A 13,723-nucleotide genomic window follows, 5' to 3' on the forward strand; every position below is an offset into this window, starting at 1 on the left:
CTGCAGCCGTGCCCTGCCCGCCACGCTCCAATGTGTCATTTCCGCATCGCATCAGTGTGCGTAGCGAAAGCTGCTTGAGAATAAACCGTCCACATTAGCGTCTGTTCGAAAAGGTCTGTTCGAAAAGGTCGAGGAAGACAGACATGCCCGCGGTTCCAACTCGCCTCTACAACGGCCCTCTCGATGCCGACGGGAGCGCGCACGTCACCCCCGCGCCCGGAAGGGGCCTCCGAGGGAAGTGACGGCGCGCCCCCGCCGCGGCGCGCCCCGGACGGAAGTGAGGTTGGAGACCCGTGACTGCGCAGCTTCGGCTAGGAGCGCGGGCTGAGGGGAGGCGGGCCGGGCGAGGCGGCGCTGACGACGGGGATTTGGCGGCTCAGCCCTTGCGTCGGAGCACACCGCTGCGGTGCTCGCCACTTAGTGCGACTCCAGCGCCCAAGCCATCCGGGGCCTGCGTGCGCTGGCCGTCCAGGCCCAGGCCGCCGCCGCGGCGCGGTGAGTGCGGGCGGGGCCCGCGCGGGGCGCGGCTGCCCGGCCGGAAGTGCGGCGCTTTGTGCAGCTGGCCTGGGGCGGCACCAAGGTCGTGCCTGCCGCCTGGGGTTCTGTGCACTGGAGGAGGGACCGCGGGGCTGGGCCGGGTGGGGGAGGGGGCCTGGATGCCCGCAGGTGCGGAGCGGACGGCGGGGCGGCTGCCCGGGTGGAGTCTGCACGAGCGCGTTCTCACTGGGCCTCTCGGAGGGCGGAGTGCGAGCAGATCCGGAAAATGGATGGAAAACGGGGAAGCAGCAGATTGTGGTTCCTGTAACTCAGGTTTAGGTTCTAAGATTTTAATAATCTGATGTGTAAACGATTCCCTTTGTCTGCCTTCAAAGTAAAGATTCTGTTGGTCTGGCAGAAACTCGGTGTTCGCCTTCCGGTGTGAAAGCCTTTCCTATTTCTAAAGAAAGGACGTTTCGTGGCCCAGTCTGGGTCAACTTTGCTAAAGACAGGTGAATTATTTTTCTCTTTGATAGTGTCTCTAAATGCTCACTTAATGGATTGTATGAGTTGATGTTTAATTAAAGTCATACATAAAAATATCCTGGAATGTCTTGGCACGCAAGAAATTCTTTATCAGATATTTTATGACAACCCTGGTGGAGTTATCATGCTCATTCATTTCTTAAGCAAGAAATTTTTTAAATGCAAACGTTTGTCCAGTTCCTAAAATTTTCTAGTCATCCTTGTGTATGTAATTTGAGGTAACTTTCCAAAATAGGATGTGAAAAACTAGATTAAAAGTTTTTGGTATTGGCTGTAATAGGGGCACACTTTAAATTTTTGGTAAGTATAGATGTAGGGGATCATTTTTGCAGTGACGGCCAAGAATTGAACGATCCATAGCTATTTTTTCTGGTGTTGAAGCTCTCCTGGTGCCCATTGTGGAGATTTTATCTTTGGCCTAATCTGGGTGGGCCAGCAATTTGCATACGCCACTTAGGGTTAGTCGTGGTGTGAAACTAGGGTCTGGTAGAGGTCCCCAAAGGCTTATTTATTTATTTATAGTTTATATTTATTGTTGATACTTGGCAGATGTCCCATTTCCCCCCTTTGCCCACCTCCACCCAGCCCCGCCCCCACACCTCTGGCCATCAGCCCACTTACTGCACTGGGTCATGCATTTAGGTTCTTTGGTGGATCCCCTCACCTTCCATCCAGCCCCCTCCCCTCTGACAGCTGTCAGTTGCAGCCCACTTCTTGCAGCCCCTGCCCCTGGGTGGGGGGTGTCTTGTGCAGCAGTGGCTAGAAGACCCAGCAGGGAGCGCCCCCTCTTCCTGCCCCCTGCCCATCAGAATAGTGGGAGCACTGGGCACGTGTGCAGGTCAGTGGCTCTGCCTGCCACAGTTGCCACCTCTGCTGTCCTGCCAGCCACCTGCATTTGTGAGGATCACAAATGCATTTCTCGGTGAATCCCAGAAATGAATCCCAGGAAGACATCCATTCACAGATCCCAGACCTTGCCTTTTCATGGCCCCGGGGCAGGCCCGTTGGTTGGAGAGGGAACTGTGACATTGCTTTCATCGGTGTGCTACCATGTTTTCTCAGCTGTATTTATCCTTTTCCTTTGAGGAAGTAAAAGCGTTTTCAGGAAAGGTAACCTCTGAATAGTTTGGAATTAATGGTAGCTATTTAGCATTCAGATGCAGTCCTGTGGGGTTCTCGTGGCACATGCAGGGTGCTTCTTTTACTGGTTCAGACGACAGGCCTGGTCACTGGGGAAGGAGGCCTAGGGGCCCATGCTTCCCAGTGTTTGCAGCTGTTGGCCGTGAGGAGGGGCGCTTTACCAACACTCGTGCACACGTTGTTGCGGGGGTGTCTGTTTCACTTTCCCTGGGCAGTTTCCACCTGGAATGGCGTGGCCAGGCCACCCGGTGACTTGTCCTCACCGGCTGTGCCGTGCCTTCGCTTCCCTGCCTACCGGGAGGCATCTCCTGTCAGCCCCACGTTCAAGGGTTTCCACAGGGTGCTCCCACCCTGGCCCCGGTCTGAATGGTCACCTGCTGGTTCCCTGCATGTGGCCTGGGCTCCACATTAGCCCTGTCACCTGGCGTTCCTACAGGGCGGGCACCTTGCACTTTTTCATTTCTGTGACTTTCTAGAATCTTACCTGCTTTTAGAGCTTGTTGGAAATACCTCCTCTGTGAATCAAGTTTTCCCTGACCAATCTCTCCTTCTCCACTCAACCCTGAGAACACTTTTTTAAAGATCTTATTTATTCATTTATTTGTTGTCAGAGAGAGAGGGGAAGGGAGGGAGAGAAACATCAGTGTGTGAGAGAGACATGGATTCCTCTCGCTTGCCTCCAACCAGGGACCTGGACCGCAGCCCAGGCGTGTGCCCTGGCCAGAGACCCTCCGACCCCCAGCCTCCGGGGCACACCAGCCAGGGCCCAGAGGGCTCTGCCCTGTCTCAGCACCACTCACGCCGCCTCACGGCCCCTCGTCCTGTATGGCAGCCGCCACCTGCAGGCCACAGCTCACTCAAAACGTAAACTAGGAAGCAGTGCCTCTGCTGTGTGGCCACATCCAAGTGCCTGGCCGCCGCCAGTGGCTTCTGTGTGTGGACAGAGCGGGCACTCCGTCCTCACAGGAAGTTCTGTGGGAACGCACTTTTCCAGACCGGAGACCCAGGACGGGGCTGGGACCTGCCTCTTACTGTCCGCATGGCCTTTGCGTAGTGCTCTGCTCGGCCGGGCTTTGATTAAGAAAATAAAATTAGGTCTTGGCACAGAACAGAGAAATGGGGTTTGGGGAAATAATTCACTTCTTGAGAGAGCTGATAGTTGAGCCAGAAAAGGAGGTGGAACGTGTGAGGAGCCTGCAACTCTGCAGAAGGTCTGCCAGCATCGGGTTAAAGGTGCAGGAGGGTGGGGTCAGCAGTTGCCAGTTGGCTTATGAAGCTGTGGGGTGAAAATTCGCAGTCGATTCTACACGCTCCCATCCTCATTTCCTCTCTCGCCTCTTCCCTAGACCTGGGCTGTTTCACGCAGTAGCCCCTAGCCACATGGGAGTCCACTTAGGTTGAAATTAAATAAAACTAAAAAGCCCGGTCTTGCACTGGCCACCTTGTTGGGTGCTCAGTAGCTCCTTTCAGCGCTGGCCGCTGGCCTGGACAGCACAGACAGGGAGTCTGGGGCGGTGCGGGCCCAGACTTCCCTCTGCTTGGCGACGGCGTGGCAAGTTCGGCGTCTGCCTCTGGTGCACAAGGGTGAGAAATAGGCAGTCATGCAGGTGTCCCCAGTGTCCCCAGTGTCTTCCTGCGTTGGGTTAGAACTTGTGACAAAGGCTAAGTGTGACCGAACACACTTGTGCACTGCACTGCTGGGTTGTGAGTGTTCGCAGTGAGTCGGTGAGCTGCGTTATGTGGTTTGTCTTTGTAATGGAGTTTGCTAGAGTTTTGAGATGCGTGGGGGGGTTTTAGAAAGTTGGTGGTATTTGCATCTGACTGGTGCCGGGCGCCTGCCTGTAGGGGGCTCCATTTTAGTGGGGGGTGTGGTGGGGAGGGCAAAACAAGTGAGTGCCACGCATTTTACGTGTTTTTCTTTTTAAAATAGATCTTACCTTCTAGAGCGGTTTTAAGGTCACAGCAAAACTGAGCCAAAAGTACAGAATTCCAGGGCACACTGCCTGTTGCCCGCTCCGTGCATCACCCAGGTTGTCTTTACGGCTCAGTTTCAGGGTATCTTAGTGCTCGCTGCTGCACAGGCCAGGGCAACTCAGTGGGTGAGGACCCCAAGTGGTCTTCATCAGGCTCACACTTGCAGATACCGGTGGGGGGGGGTGGGTAGTGCTCGCTTGGAGGAGCCTGCTGGGATGTTCAGTTACATTTCCGCTGGGGAATGGTGAAACCTTGGTTGTAGCTGAGCAAGATCTTGAACGTTTTAGGGAGAAAGGATTGAGAACAATGGAACGCTGAAGGCTAACAAAGTTGCTTGCTGGACTGTAGTTAACTTGTCTTTTAGAAAACGTATATTTAACAGAAGCTGTTTAAGAAGTAGGGAAGGGTGCGGAAGGAACCCCAAACCCACCCCTAGAGACAGGCACTCTTTGTGTCTCTACTTACTCCTAGATGGTTTTCTTTCTTTCTTTTTCTAAAGGGTTCTGTTGTTTACATTAGAAGGGGAGGGGTGAGAGAAACATCCCTTGGTTGCCTCCCATACGTGCTCAGGTCTGGGATTGAACCCGCCACCCAGGTCTGTGCCCTGACCGAATCTGCAACCTTGATGGTGCGCGGGACGATCCAACCCAGCAGTCCACCCGGCCAGGGCGGGAGCACTTTTCTTTCTTTCCTCAGCTCCTGCCAGGTGGACACAGCTGTGGAGGAAGGTTCCCAGGGCCCTGGTGGGCGCCCAGCAGGGCTGCGCTGTCACCTCCTGGTCAGGATTGGTTGGTGACGGCTGGGAGGCCTTGTTCTCGGGGAGGGGAGGAGAGGAAAGATTCGTGCTACCCGCTGTTGTGAGAGTGCTGCCGGAGAGGAACCGGGTTGGACCAGGCGCCGGACTAACTCACTCTCTTCCCTCTCCAGTTCTGGGAGTCATGAATCCTGTGTACAGCCCTGGCTCCTCTGGGGTTCCCTACGCAAACACTAAAGGTGTCGGCTACCCAGGTGAGTGCATGTGGTCTGTCTTCACGCCCGAACCAGGGCACCCTGGTAGCACCCCCCCCCCCAGCACCGAGCTGACACACCCCGCCTGGGGTGGCTTAGCTGAGGGGGGAGTATGCTTGCTTGCGGAACCGCGGGGTCCAGAGGGGGGTGGCAGTGGTTTGGGGTGCGGGTCTGGGATCTGTGTCCCTGCCTCCCACGCTCTGCAGGACTTACTGAGTGCTGGTTCAGATGCAGTGTCCGTGTCCACAGCCCTCCCCTTGTCCCTGGGCAGGCAGCCCGTTTATCTATCCCTGCTCTCCAGGAGAGCCCAGGCCTTCTGTCCTCTGGCCAGCCTGTGCGGCTGGTGGGACGCAGCTCCCCTCCCCAGTGGAAGTCTGAGCTGCGGCCTCTACCTCCCCCCCCCCCCCCGCCCCCACAGCGGTCAAAAGCAGGCTGTTCTATCCAGGTTTATTTGCAATGTCAAAACCCTGTTAAAAAAAAAAAAACCTAGAAAATCGAGTAAAACGTTTAAATTGTACACGTAACTGAATTTGCAAGAACATAGAGATGTGTCTGCAGATAAAGAGGAAGGTGAGGTAAAAACCAGTGCACTTGGCCGTGAGCAGACACTGTGCCTGTCCTGGGGCATCTACTCTTTGTGGGTTCAAACAGCCCACATGGGGATGGAAAGCGAGGCCTGGGGTCTGCGAGGCTGGGGCTAGGTGGGGGGCTCCTGTCCGTCTAGTCCCTTCCGAGCGAGATGGATGCTCAGAGGAGAGGGGGCTGAAGCACCCCATTCCTGGCAGGGGGCAGGAGCAGGCTCTCCTCTGGGCTGGACTGCGGGACCACAGGTGGGTCTCTGGAAGAGGTGCGGGTGTGGCCACCTGAGTGCACTCCGGGAGCCATTTCAGACCCACCCACAGGGCTGGCTTTGGTCTTCGTTGTGTTTTACCGGACACTGCCTGCCGCCAGGCCGCCTCTGGGGGATGGGTTCCGACTGCGATGGTGCCTGTCTTGATGCTGTCTCGTTTGCACTCCCCGGGTCCGCAGCGGCTGTGGCACAGCTCTCTGGGGACTCCTCGTTCCTGCTGGTGAAGGTCAGGCTGCTGGTGGGGGTCGTGAGGTGCACACCCATGGCCCCAGCAGAGGCCCCCTGGCACGCAGGGCCCTCTGAACCCTGTGACTGGTGATGAATTGCAGAGTGAGCATCAAGAGTCAAACTGCCAGAGAATTGGAGTTTTCGGCCTTATGCTGGGTGTTGGGGGGTGGTTTTATTTTGGAGTGTTTTTTGCACTCTAACTCAGTTTCTGCCTGACGTGTTCAGCTGTACCTGTGAAAAGCCCTTGCCAATAGGGACCAAAGGCACAGTCAGGGCTGCGGCCCATCACGGTTCCAAGCAGAGGCGGCCACCATAGATGCTGTGCTGGGCTCCTGGTACTCAGCCCCGCATCCTGGTGACGAAGGCAAGGTGACTGGCCCCAGGGCCCGTGTGGAGTCCCGTCCCTCCCCAGTGGTGACGCCCACTGTCCTGTGTTTCTCTGCAGCCGGCTTCCCCATGGGCTACGCAGCAGCAGCTCCTGCCTACTCCCCCAGCATGTACCCCGGGGCGAGCCCGGCCTTCCAGACAGGTACGTAGACCTTGCACACTGCAGCAGGGAGACGGAGGGGAGCGGGGGTGTCTGAGAAGAGAGGTTGCAGAATGGGGGCCTGGGACTGCGTCTGGTTCATGAGCTTGGCCTTGCTGGTATGGGCAGTTGGAGGAGCTGCAAATGCCACCTCTCTGACATCTGTCCTCCACACAGGCCCCATCCTGAGTGCAGGTGTGGCAGGTGCGTCGTGCTGCCAGATGCGGGTTCACGAAGCCGGGTCGACTGCTGGAACCTGAAGGTTGTCCGGCTGGGTTGCTAACATTTTTAGATGCTAGTTTTAAGATTTTTTTAGGACTTTGGTTATAGTTTGAAAAGAACATCTCATTTTCTTTGTGAGTTTTCAAAGCCTTATTCTGTTGTTTCTTTTTTGTTATTCTTGTTTTTAAGAGTCTCATTTTCTGTGCATGAGAACGTGTTTACATTGTGGAAACTGGCAGTGAGATTGGGTGGGTTTTCCTCCAGCCCGCGTTCCAGAGCTGGCTCACTGCGGGCTTCACTCCCCAACACCGGCCCTCTGAACCTCCAGCGGCAGGCTTGGACCCTCTGGCCGGCCACACACCGTGAGCTGACAGCAGAGGGGACCGCAGTGGTGTCCTCTTTCTGAGCTCTTCCTCGTTGATCATTAACCCTTCTGGTCACCACTCCCATTTCTTCCCGCCCTGACCTCTGTTCAGCCCGAGGCTCAGACCCAGGGCGCTGCCTCTTCCCCACGTTTCTGTTTTCGAGTGTCACTCACACCCTCTCTCCTCCCCGCACTGGGGGGCCTGCAGCTTCGCATCCGTCCGTACCTGTCTGTAAGCAGCCTGTGGGGGGTGGGAATGCCCCGAGGCCCAGTGCACGTGGTCTCAGGACACCACCCTCGTCCCCACAGCCCCTCTGTGGTCTCACCCGGCTCCCACCGGGAAGTCACAGAGCTGTTCTCTCTCATTAGAGATCCTTGGTGTTTTCTAAAATTGGCTGTGAAGGAGCCTGTGGAATGTCCTGTTTGTGGGGAGCTGGCCTCTCCTAGCACAGCTATTTTGGCAGGCGTGTTAAGTGAGTGTCAGCGGCTTCCTCTTCCTCCACAATGTGCTCCTCCGTGCACCAGGTGGTGGACTCAGGTGTGTGCATCCCCCCACTGTCACAGACACAGCTACAGTGCGTGTTTGTGTGCAAGCCTGTGGGGGGGTGCGCTTCCGTTGGCTCACGTGCATCCAGAGGAGAGGCAGGGCCGCCTCTTATGGCAGCTGCACGCCCGCAGTGTAGGCGGTGGCATGTTCCCGCCCTGCACACCCTGTTGACTCGAGCCATGGTCCTGCTTGGCAACCAAAGCTGTCCCGCGCAGTGAGGTGTGGTGTCTGTCTCACTCAGCAGCGACTGCCCCTCGGACAAGCCCCACTGGCTGCGACGCTGCCGCCATGCAGAGCTTCGAGCTTCACAGCAATCGGACCTTGAGCTTGTCTCAGGCCCGATGACGTCGGGAGTCTTCCACTTGCGTGTTCCCCATCCATGTGCCTCCGGTCAGGTGTCCGTGTCCACCTTCTAGCTCTTTTTCCGAGGGTCTCTCCTGTTCATTCACCTGGGGCCTGGCCCTTTGTCTCATTCTGGCAGACGCCCCGCGTGTGCGTCTGTGCGTCAGGAGGCTCCCCGTGTTGGCATGGTGGCCTTAGGTCGCAGCTGTCCCATGGGGCCCGGTGGCTCGGTCTTTCTGACCACCTGAGCTGGGTCTCCGGGGTGCCCCTTGTGTGGGCTGTGTGTCCTTCCCGTTGTAGCTGAGCCCTGGTTGCTGCGGCCCTTGGGCCGGCGAGGTGGACGCTCAGGCTTGGCCTGTGTAGTTGGGCCAGAATCGCAGTGCTGTGGGGAGACTGACCCCACGAAGTGAGTTGGGAGCCCACTGGGGGATGCTGTGCAGCTGCCCCAGGGCGTGTTGGTTTGGGGGCCTCAGAAAAGGGCCTCCGCCCTGGCCGGGCCTGTGGGTGTGGCCAGCTGCCATCAGTACTGGACCTGGGGCTGCGGGTTTTTTTAAAGTGCAGCAAGGTTTTAAGCCCCTCTTCCAGTGGCAGTCAGCAGGTGTCCATCTCTGTTTCCCTGCATCTCACATGTGGCTGTTCCCTGAGGATTGCTGGCTGCCTCAGCTCCTCTCAGCTGTGTGTCAGCGCCTGAGCGTGCTCTCCATGCTGGCCTGGCTGGCCTGGGCCACTTAGCGAGAGACACTGGGCATGCCGAGGTCAGGTGCCGCTATGTGAGAGGTTGTAGGGAGCCTGAGCCGGGACAGGCCGTGGGTTTTGAGAAGCCACCAGAAAGGACTTTGGACAGGCCTGTAGTTAGGTGGGGGCAGACGGTGGGAGCCAGGCTTTGGAGGCACAGACTTGGCTTCCGCCTGCACCTGCAAGTCCAGTAGATCTCGGGCGGCACCAGGTGGTGATCCTGCAGGTGAGCTGTGACTCGGATGTGTTTGAGGGGCTCCGGGTGCCAGGCCCCCTGCACTGCCATCTTGACTGGAAGCCCACCTTTATTTCTTTAAAACAGATGTCAAGAAGCGAGGTTATGGCATGAAGTGCGTGCTTGTCTGCCACGTTATGCCCCAGGAAGGCCTGGCCGGCTTGTGTTTTATCAGGACCCGAGGAGTGCACTTTCAGTGCAACTTTTCCCTTTGTTCTGCTTTTCTTCTGCACACGGACGGCCCTCGGGGCTCCTTCCCGCATCTGGCGAGTGTGCAGGCGTGCAGTGAGATCACCAGGCTTCTTTGTTTCAGGCTATGCCCCTGGCACACCTTACAAAGTGTCCTGCTCCCCCACCAGCGGGGCAGTGCCGCCGTACTCCTCCTCTCCCACCCCCTACCAGACTGCAGTGTACCCCGTGCGGAGCGCCTACCCCCAGCAGAGCCCCTACGCACAGGTAGGCTGGGGAGCCCTGTGGGGCATGGTGCGGGCCAGTTCCTGGGCTCTGGCCCGAAGTGCAGCCCACTCAGGCGTCTCTCCTGCTCCGCCCGCAGCAGGGCGCCTTCTACGCCCAGCCCCTGTGCGCGGCGCCCCCACACGTCATCCACCACACCACGGTGGTGCAGCCCGACGGCCTGCCGGCAGCCGTGTACCCTGCGCCCATCCCTCCTCCACGAGGCGGCGGGGTCGCCATGGGCGTGGTGGCCGGAACCACGATGGCCATGTCAGCAGGTGAGTCGGCCTGGCGTCAGGTGCGAGTGAGCTGGGAGGGGCCGGCTCACTGCTGCCCCGACCCTGGGCCTTCCATGTCTGGACAGGTGTGAAGGGACCTACTCTTTAGGGAAGGGACTGCCTCTTTCCTCTTTCTTTCCTTCCCTTCCTCCATGCAGTAGGGGATGGGGTGTGGGTGGTCACAGGGCCCTGCTGGGGGGCACGAGCCGTGAGAGCCACTGGGCAGCAGGAGCGGGGTGGGTGCCCACTGGCAGCCTGTGCGGAAGGGACTAGTGTTCTGTGCAGCAGGACCCAGGGTGCTTTGCAGGCAGGTCGTCAGTCTAGGCAAGCTGGCTTTGTGTCCCAGAGAGGACAGCCACCTGCAGAAACCCTCCAGCGTGTTCGACATCACTCCGCAGGGAGAGCGGACCCTGTCAGACAAGAGCCCCTCCCCTCCTGGGGCGGGGAGCTGTCTGTGGCAGGGCCGGTGCACCATGCACTCAGGTGCCCGTAGCTGGGAGAGTCTTAAAAAATATTCTTCCCTGTTCGATATACGTGACTCGAACGAAGAAAACCATGCCAGAGAGAAAGGTGTTTCTGCTTGTTCTCGTCGCTCTCCCCGAACTGGCCTCACAAGGCAGAGGTGCCTGTGGCACAGACAGACAGTGCGCTGGGGCGGGCGGGGGCCCCGGGGCCAGGAGGGAGGAGGTGCCTGGTGAGGCTGTCCATTCGCACCAGTGCTTGTCTGTCAGTACACTCGCGTGGTTGCTCGCTTCCCTTCGGGCTCAGGAAAAGCACGCTCGTCTCGGTGTGCTCACACGCTTCAGCGGCCTGGGCTCTTCCTCCACCCTCTCCCCGGTACTCCGTGTCTCGTCGGGGGTCTGTGTGCGCGGCTCAGTCCTGTGTGTTCGCTCACGCCTTCCAGGAGCTCCTGCGGGACTTTGCTGTGTAAACCTGAGCGAAGCTCCGCCCCTTACACACCTCACTCTCCCGCCGCCCTCCCTGGCCCCACCCACTGACTGCTGGTCTTTCTGTGACTGCCCTTTTCACTTCCTGTAATGCCCTCCAGGTTCATAAGTGTTGTAGCGTATGACAGATTGCTTTGTTTTTTTTCCCTTTTTTCCAGATTGTATTAATTTATTTTAGACAGGGGAAGGGAGGGAGAAAGAGGGAGAGAAACATCAGTGTGTGGTTGCCTCTCACACCCCCTGCTGGGGACCTGGCCTACAACCCAGGCCTGTGCCCTGACTGGGAATCAAACCAGCAACATTTCAGTTCACAGGCCGGTACTCAGGACACTGAGTCACACCAGCCAGGGAAAATTGCTTTCTTTCTTAAAACTGAAGGTAATACTTTTTATTTTGTCACCTATCACTTTGTCCGAAAAACAGCCGAGCGTGCTGACCCGAGGTTCCCCCGATGCACTGTGCGCAGCCCTGCTGGGCGTGCATGCCTGCTGCGTAGTCAGCATCTAGACGGCCCTCCCTCTCCCTGGGCCCTCCTGGTCAGAGGCCCCCGGCAAGCCTGCGCAGGGCCCTGCCCGCCACGGAGACGCTGCTCTTCCTTCCAGGTACCCTGCTGACGGCCCACTCCCCAACTCCTGTCACCCCCCACCCAGTCACCGTGCCCACGTACAGGGGTCCGGGAACGCCAACCTACAGTTACGTGCCCCCGCAGTGGTGATCACCACGAACGTAAGTGACCGGCGGCGAGGCCTGGGCTCTTGACTAAAGTGCGTTTTCCCCTGTGGAGGACGGCACGTCTGCCATCAAGTGAGCGCTCGTGAGAAAAATGCTCCCCGGCCTTTGACCCGAGGGCAGTGCAGCGTTTAAATGTGTGTACCCGCTGGGGCTGCAGGAGCAGAAGGAAGACAGCGCTGTGGCCTTCCTGCTGTACACACGCACTGCCCACGCGCACCTGCTTCCTCCCCCACCCTGGCGGGGGAGTGGGTCTCAGCCTCCACGGGTGGACATGCCCCCTGTCCAGGCAGCATGCAGGGCAGCCCGTGACCACGTCTCCCACCGCCCCCAGGTGCAGGATGGAGCTGGGCGCCGCCCCTCGGATGCCCTGCAGCCGGTGCTGCAGGCCTCTCGCCTCAACCAGGACCCTCTCCTTCTGCTCTGGACGCTCAGCTGCAGGTGGCTCGGCCAGCCCCACGGGCCTTGGCCCCTGGTCTCCAACTAACTGTGGGGGTTCCCGAAGCAGATCCTGTCTGGGGCTGCCTGGTGACTTTTTTAGCTAACTGTAATGATAAAAAGGGGGTTTTAATGTATTCTGAAATCATATCTAGTTGAATGCATGTTTAAAAAACACACAAAGCTTGCTCAAACTACCTGCAGTGACTGGTGCAGAACCATCGTGTGCAAAGCCCGGAGCACCGAAGGCTGTGTGACACTCGTGTCCCTGACGCGTGTTGTGTGTGCAGGCTCACGGTTGGGAGTGTCACAGCACACGTCTTCATGGGTCATCTGGCATCTCCTAGGTGGCACTTCAGCCTGTGCAGGGGCGTGTGCTTGCTGGTTGGGAACGCGACGTCCGAGTCTTTGCCACGTGTGTCTTTCCCACTGGCTGCCGGGCTCAGCCGCTGGGACGGAGTATGCAGGCCCGGAGAGCCAGGCCCAGGGGCTCCCCACCTTCCCACTGAGGCCCGTGGTGTCAGTGCGCTGTGGACATTCTCAGCACACAACCACGAACGGCTGACCCGTGTGGCCAGGAAACGCAGGGGCCAGCGGCAGTGTGTCCCCGCCACAGAGCGGTGTCCTCCGAGCTGCTGTGCACGTGCCTGCCGCAGGGCTCTCGCCGGCACCAACACGGCCGTGTGTGTTTTCGAGGGGCAGGCCCGTGTAGAGTTGCGTCACTTTCCTGGGGTGGAAGAAACAGACGCACTTGGAGTGGGTAGTGTTCTCTTCTTGATTTAGCTTAGAAATTCATCTGTCTCCTCTCTGCTGAGAGGTGTCTGAGTCCCGTGAAAACCCCCGTGGGTGTGGCTGTTCTCCCCCCACGCAGGTGGCCAGGCCCTTGGCTGCGCCTGCTGCAGAAAGCTGCGCCTATGGCGATCGCTTGCTGTAGGGAACCGAGCGGTTGCCGTGTGTGGGCCTGTGCCCCTACCGGGGACTCGCCCTTGGAGACCCTCTGAGGCGAGCGTGGGACACGCAGGGAGAGAGGGCTGCGGTCTGTGGGCCCCCTGCCGTCTCCAGCAGCTGAGGGTGCTCTGCCTGCCTGCGGGGCTCCTTAGGGGAGGGTTGTGTGGCTAATATATGGGTGTTGTACGTAAGAAAACAAGGGTTTTTTCCCCCTAAATGGGCTCAACTTGTATTGATGGGAGTGCGTCTTTCCAGAGAGTGTCAGAGGGAGTGTCGGGAAGGTAGGGGTGCCCCTGGTGCCCCATCTTTGTTTCAAGCGCTGGGTGCTCTGGCTGGGGGGCCCCTTCTTGTGTCTGCTAGTGGGCCAGGGCTTGGGCTCTGGGTTCGAGTTCAGCTGGATTGGGAGAGGGACACCTCACCCCTGAGCCTTTGGTAAACTTATTTTTTACAGCAAGTATTCTTTGTAATGTTTTTTCACATTTTATTTTATAAGAAGTTTAGGGATATTTTTGCATGAATCATTGTAAAGAAAAGATTCCTTATTTCTGATGTCTGTTAACATAGTGTGTTTACTGATAAGTACTTTAAATTGCTTCATGAGCACTTCACCTGTGTGTGTGTGTGTGCGCGCGCACGCATGTGCACTTCTAATCTCTGTGTTGTGTTCCGTCTGTGGGGTGGGTGGTCTGTCAGTAGGTGCCGAGGGCCAAGTTGACCAAGAGACAGAGAACTCGGT

The 13,723-nt window shown here is 58.0% G+C and overlaps 1 protein-coding gene across 2 annotated transcripts; it reads left to right on the plus strand.

Moving 5' to 3' along the window:
• Positions 1 to 267: 267 nt before the first annotated feature.
• FAM168B (family with sequence similarity 168 member B) lies at positions 268 to 12,028 on the plus strand. Of its 2 annotated transcripts, none has more exons than XM_037138705.2 (7): positions 268 to 495; positions 5,065 to 5,145; positions 6,669 to 6,752; positions 9,508 to 9,650; positions 9,751 to 9,925; positions 11,475 to 11,598; positions 11,936 to 12,028. In XM_037138705.2, the coding sequence occupies exons 2-6, from the start codon at positions 5,076 to 5,078 to the stop codon at positions 11,585 to 11,587; spliced, it is 585 nt and encodes a 194-aa protein (XP_036994600.2). In that variant the 5' UTR covers positions 268 to 495; positions 5,065 to 5,075; the 3' UTR covers positions 11,588 to 11,598; positions 11,936 to 12,028. The 2 variants fall into 2 exon arrangements, with proteins under 2 accessions (XP_036994600.2, XP_036994598.2); XM_037138703.2 differs by having other exon boundaries at positions 270 to 495; positions 9,748 to 9,925.
• The last annotated feature ends 1,695 nt before the right edge of the window (positions 12,029 to 13,723 follow it).

The sequence above is a fragment of the Artibeus jamaicensis genome, unplaced genomic scaffold (assembly GCF_021234435.1).
Source record: "Artibeus jamaicensis isolate MK-2021 breed Jamaican fruit bat unplaced genomic scaffold, CSHL_Jam_final contig_415, whole genome shotgun sequence".
NCBI lineage: Eukaryota > Metazoa > Chordata > Mammalia > Chiroptera > Phyllostomidae > Artibeus > Artibeus jamaicensis.

Coding starts and splice junctions, on each gene's coding strand:
- FAM168B (XM_037138703.2), top strand. CDS start 5,076: ATGAATCCTGTGTACAGCCCTGGCTCCTCTGGGGTTCCCTACGCAAAC. Junction 6,753..9,507: donor GAGCCCGGCCTTCCAGACAG/GTACGTAGACCT, acceptor TCTTTGTTTCAG/GCTATGCCCCTGGCACACCT. Junction 9,651..9,747: donor AGCAGAGCCCCTACGCACAG/GTAGGCTGGGGA, acceptor CTCCGCCCGCAG/CAGGGCGCCTTCTACGCCCA.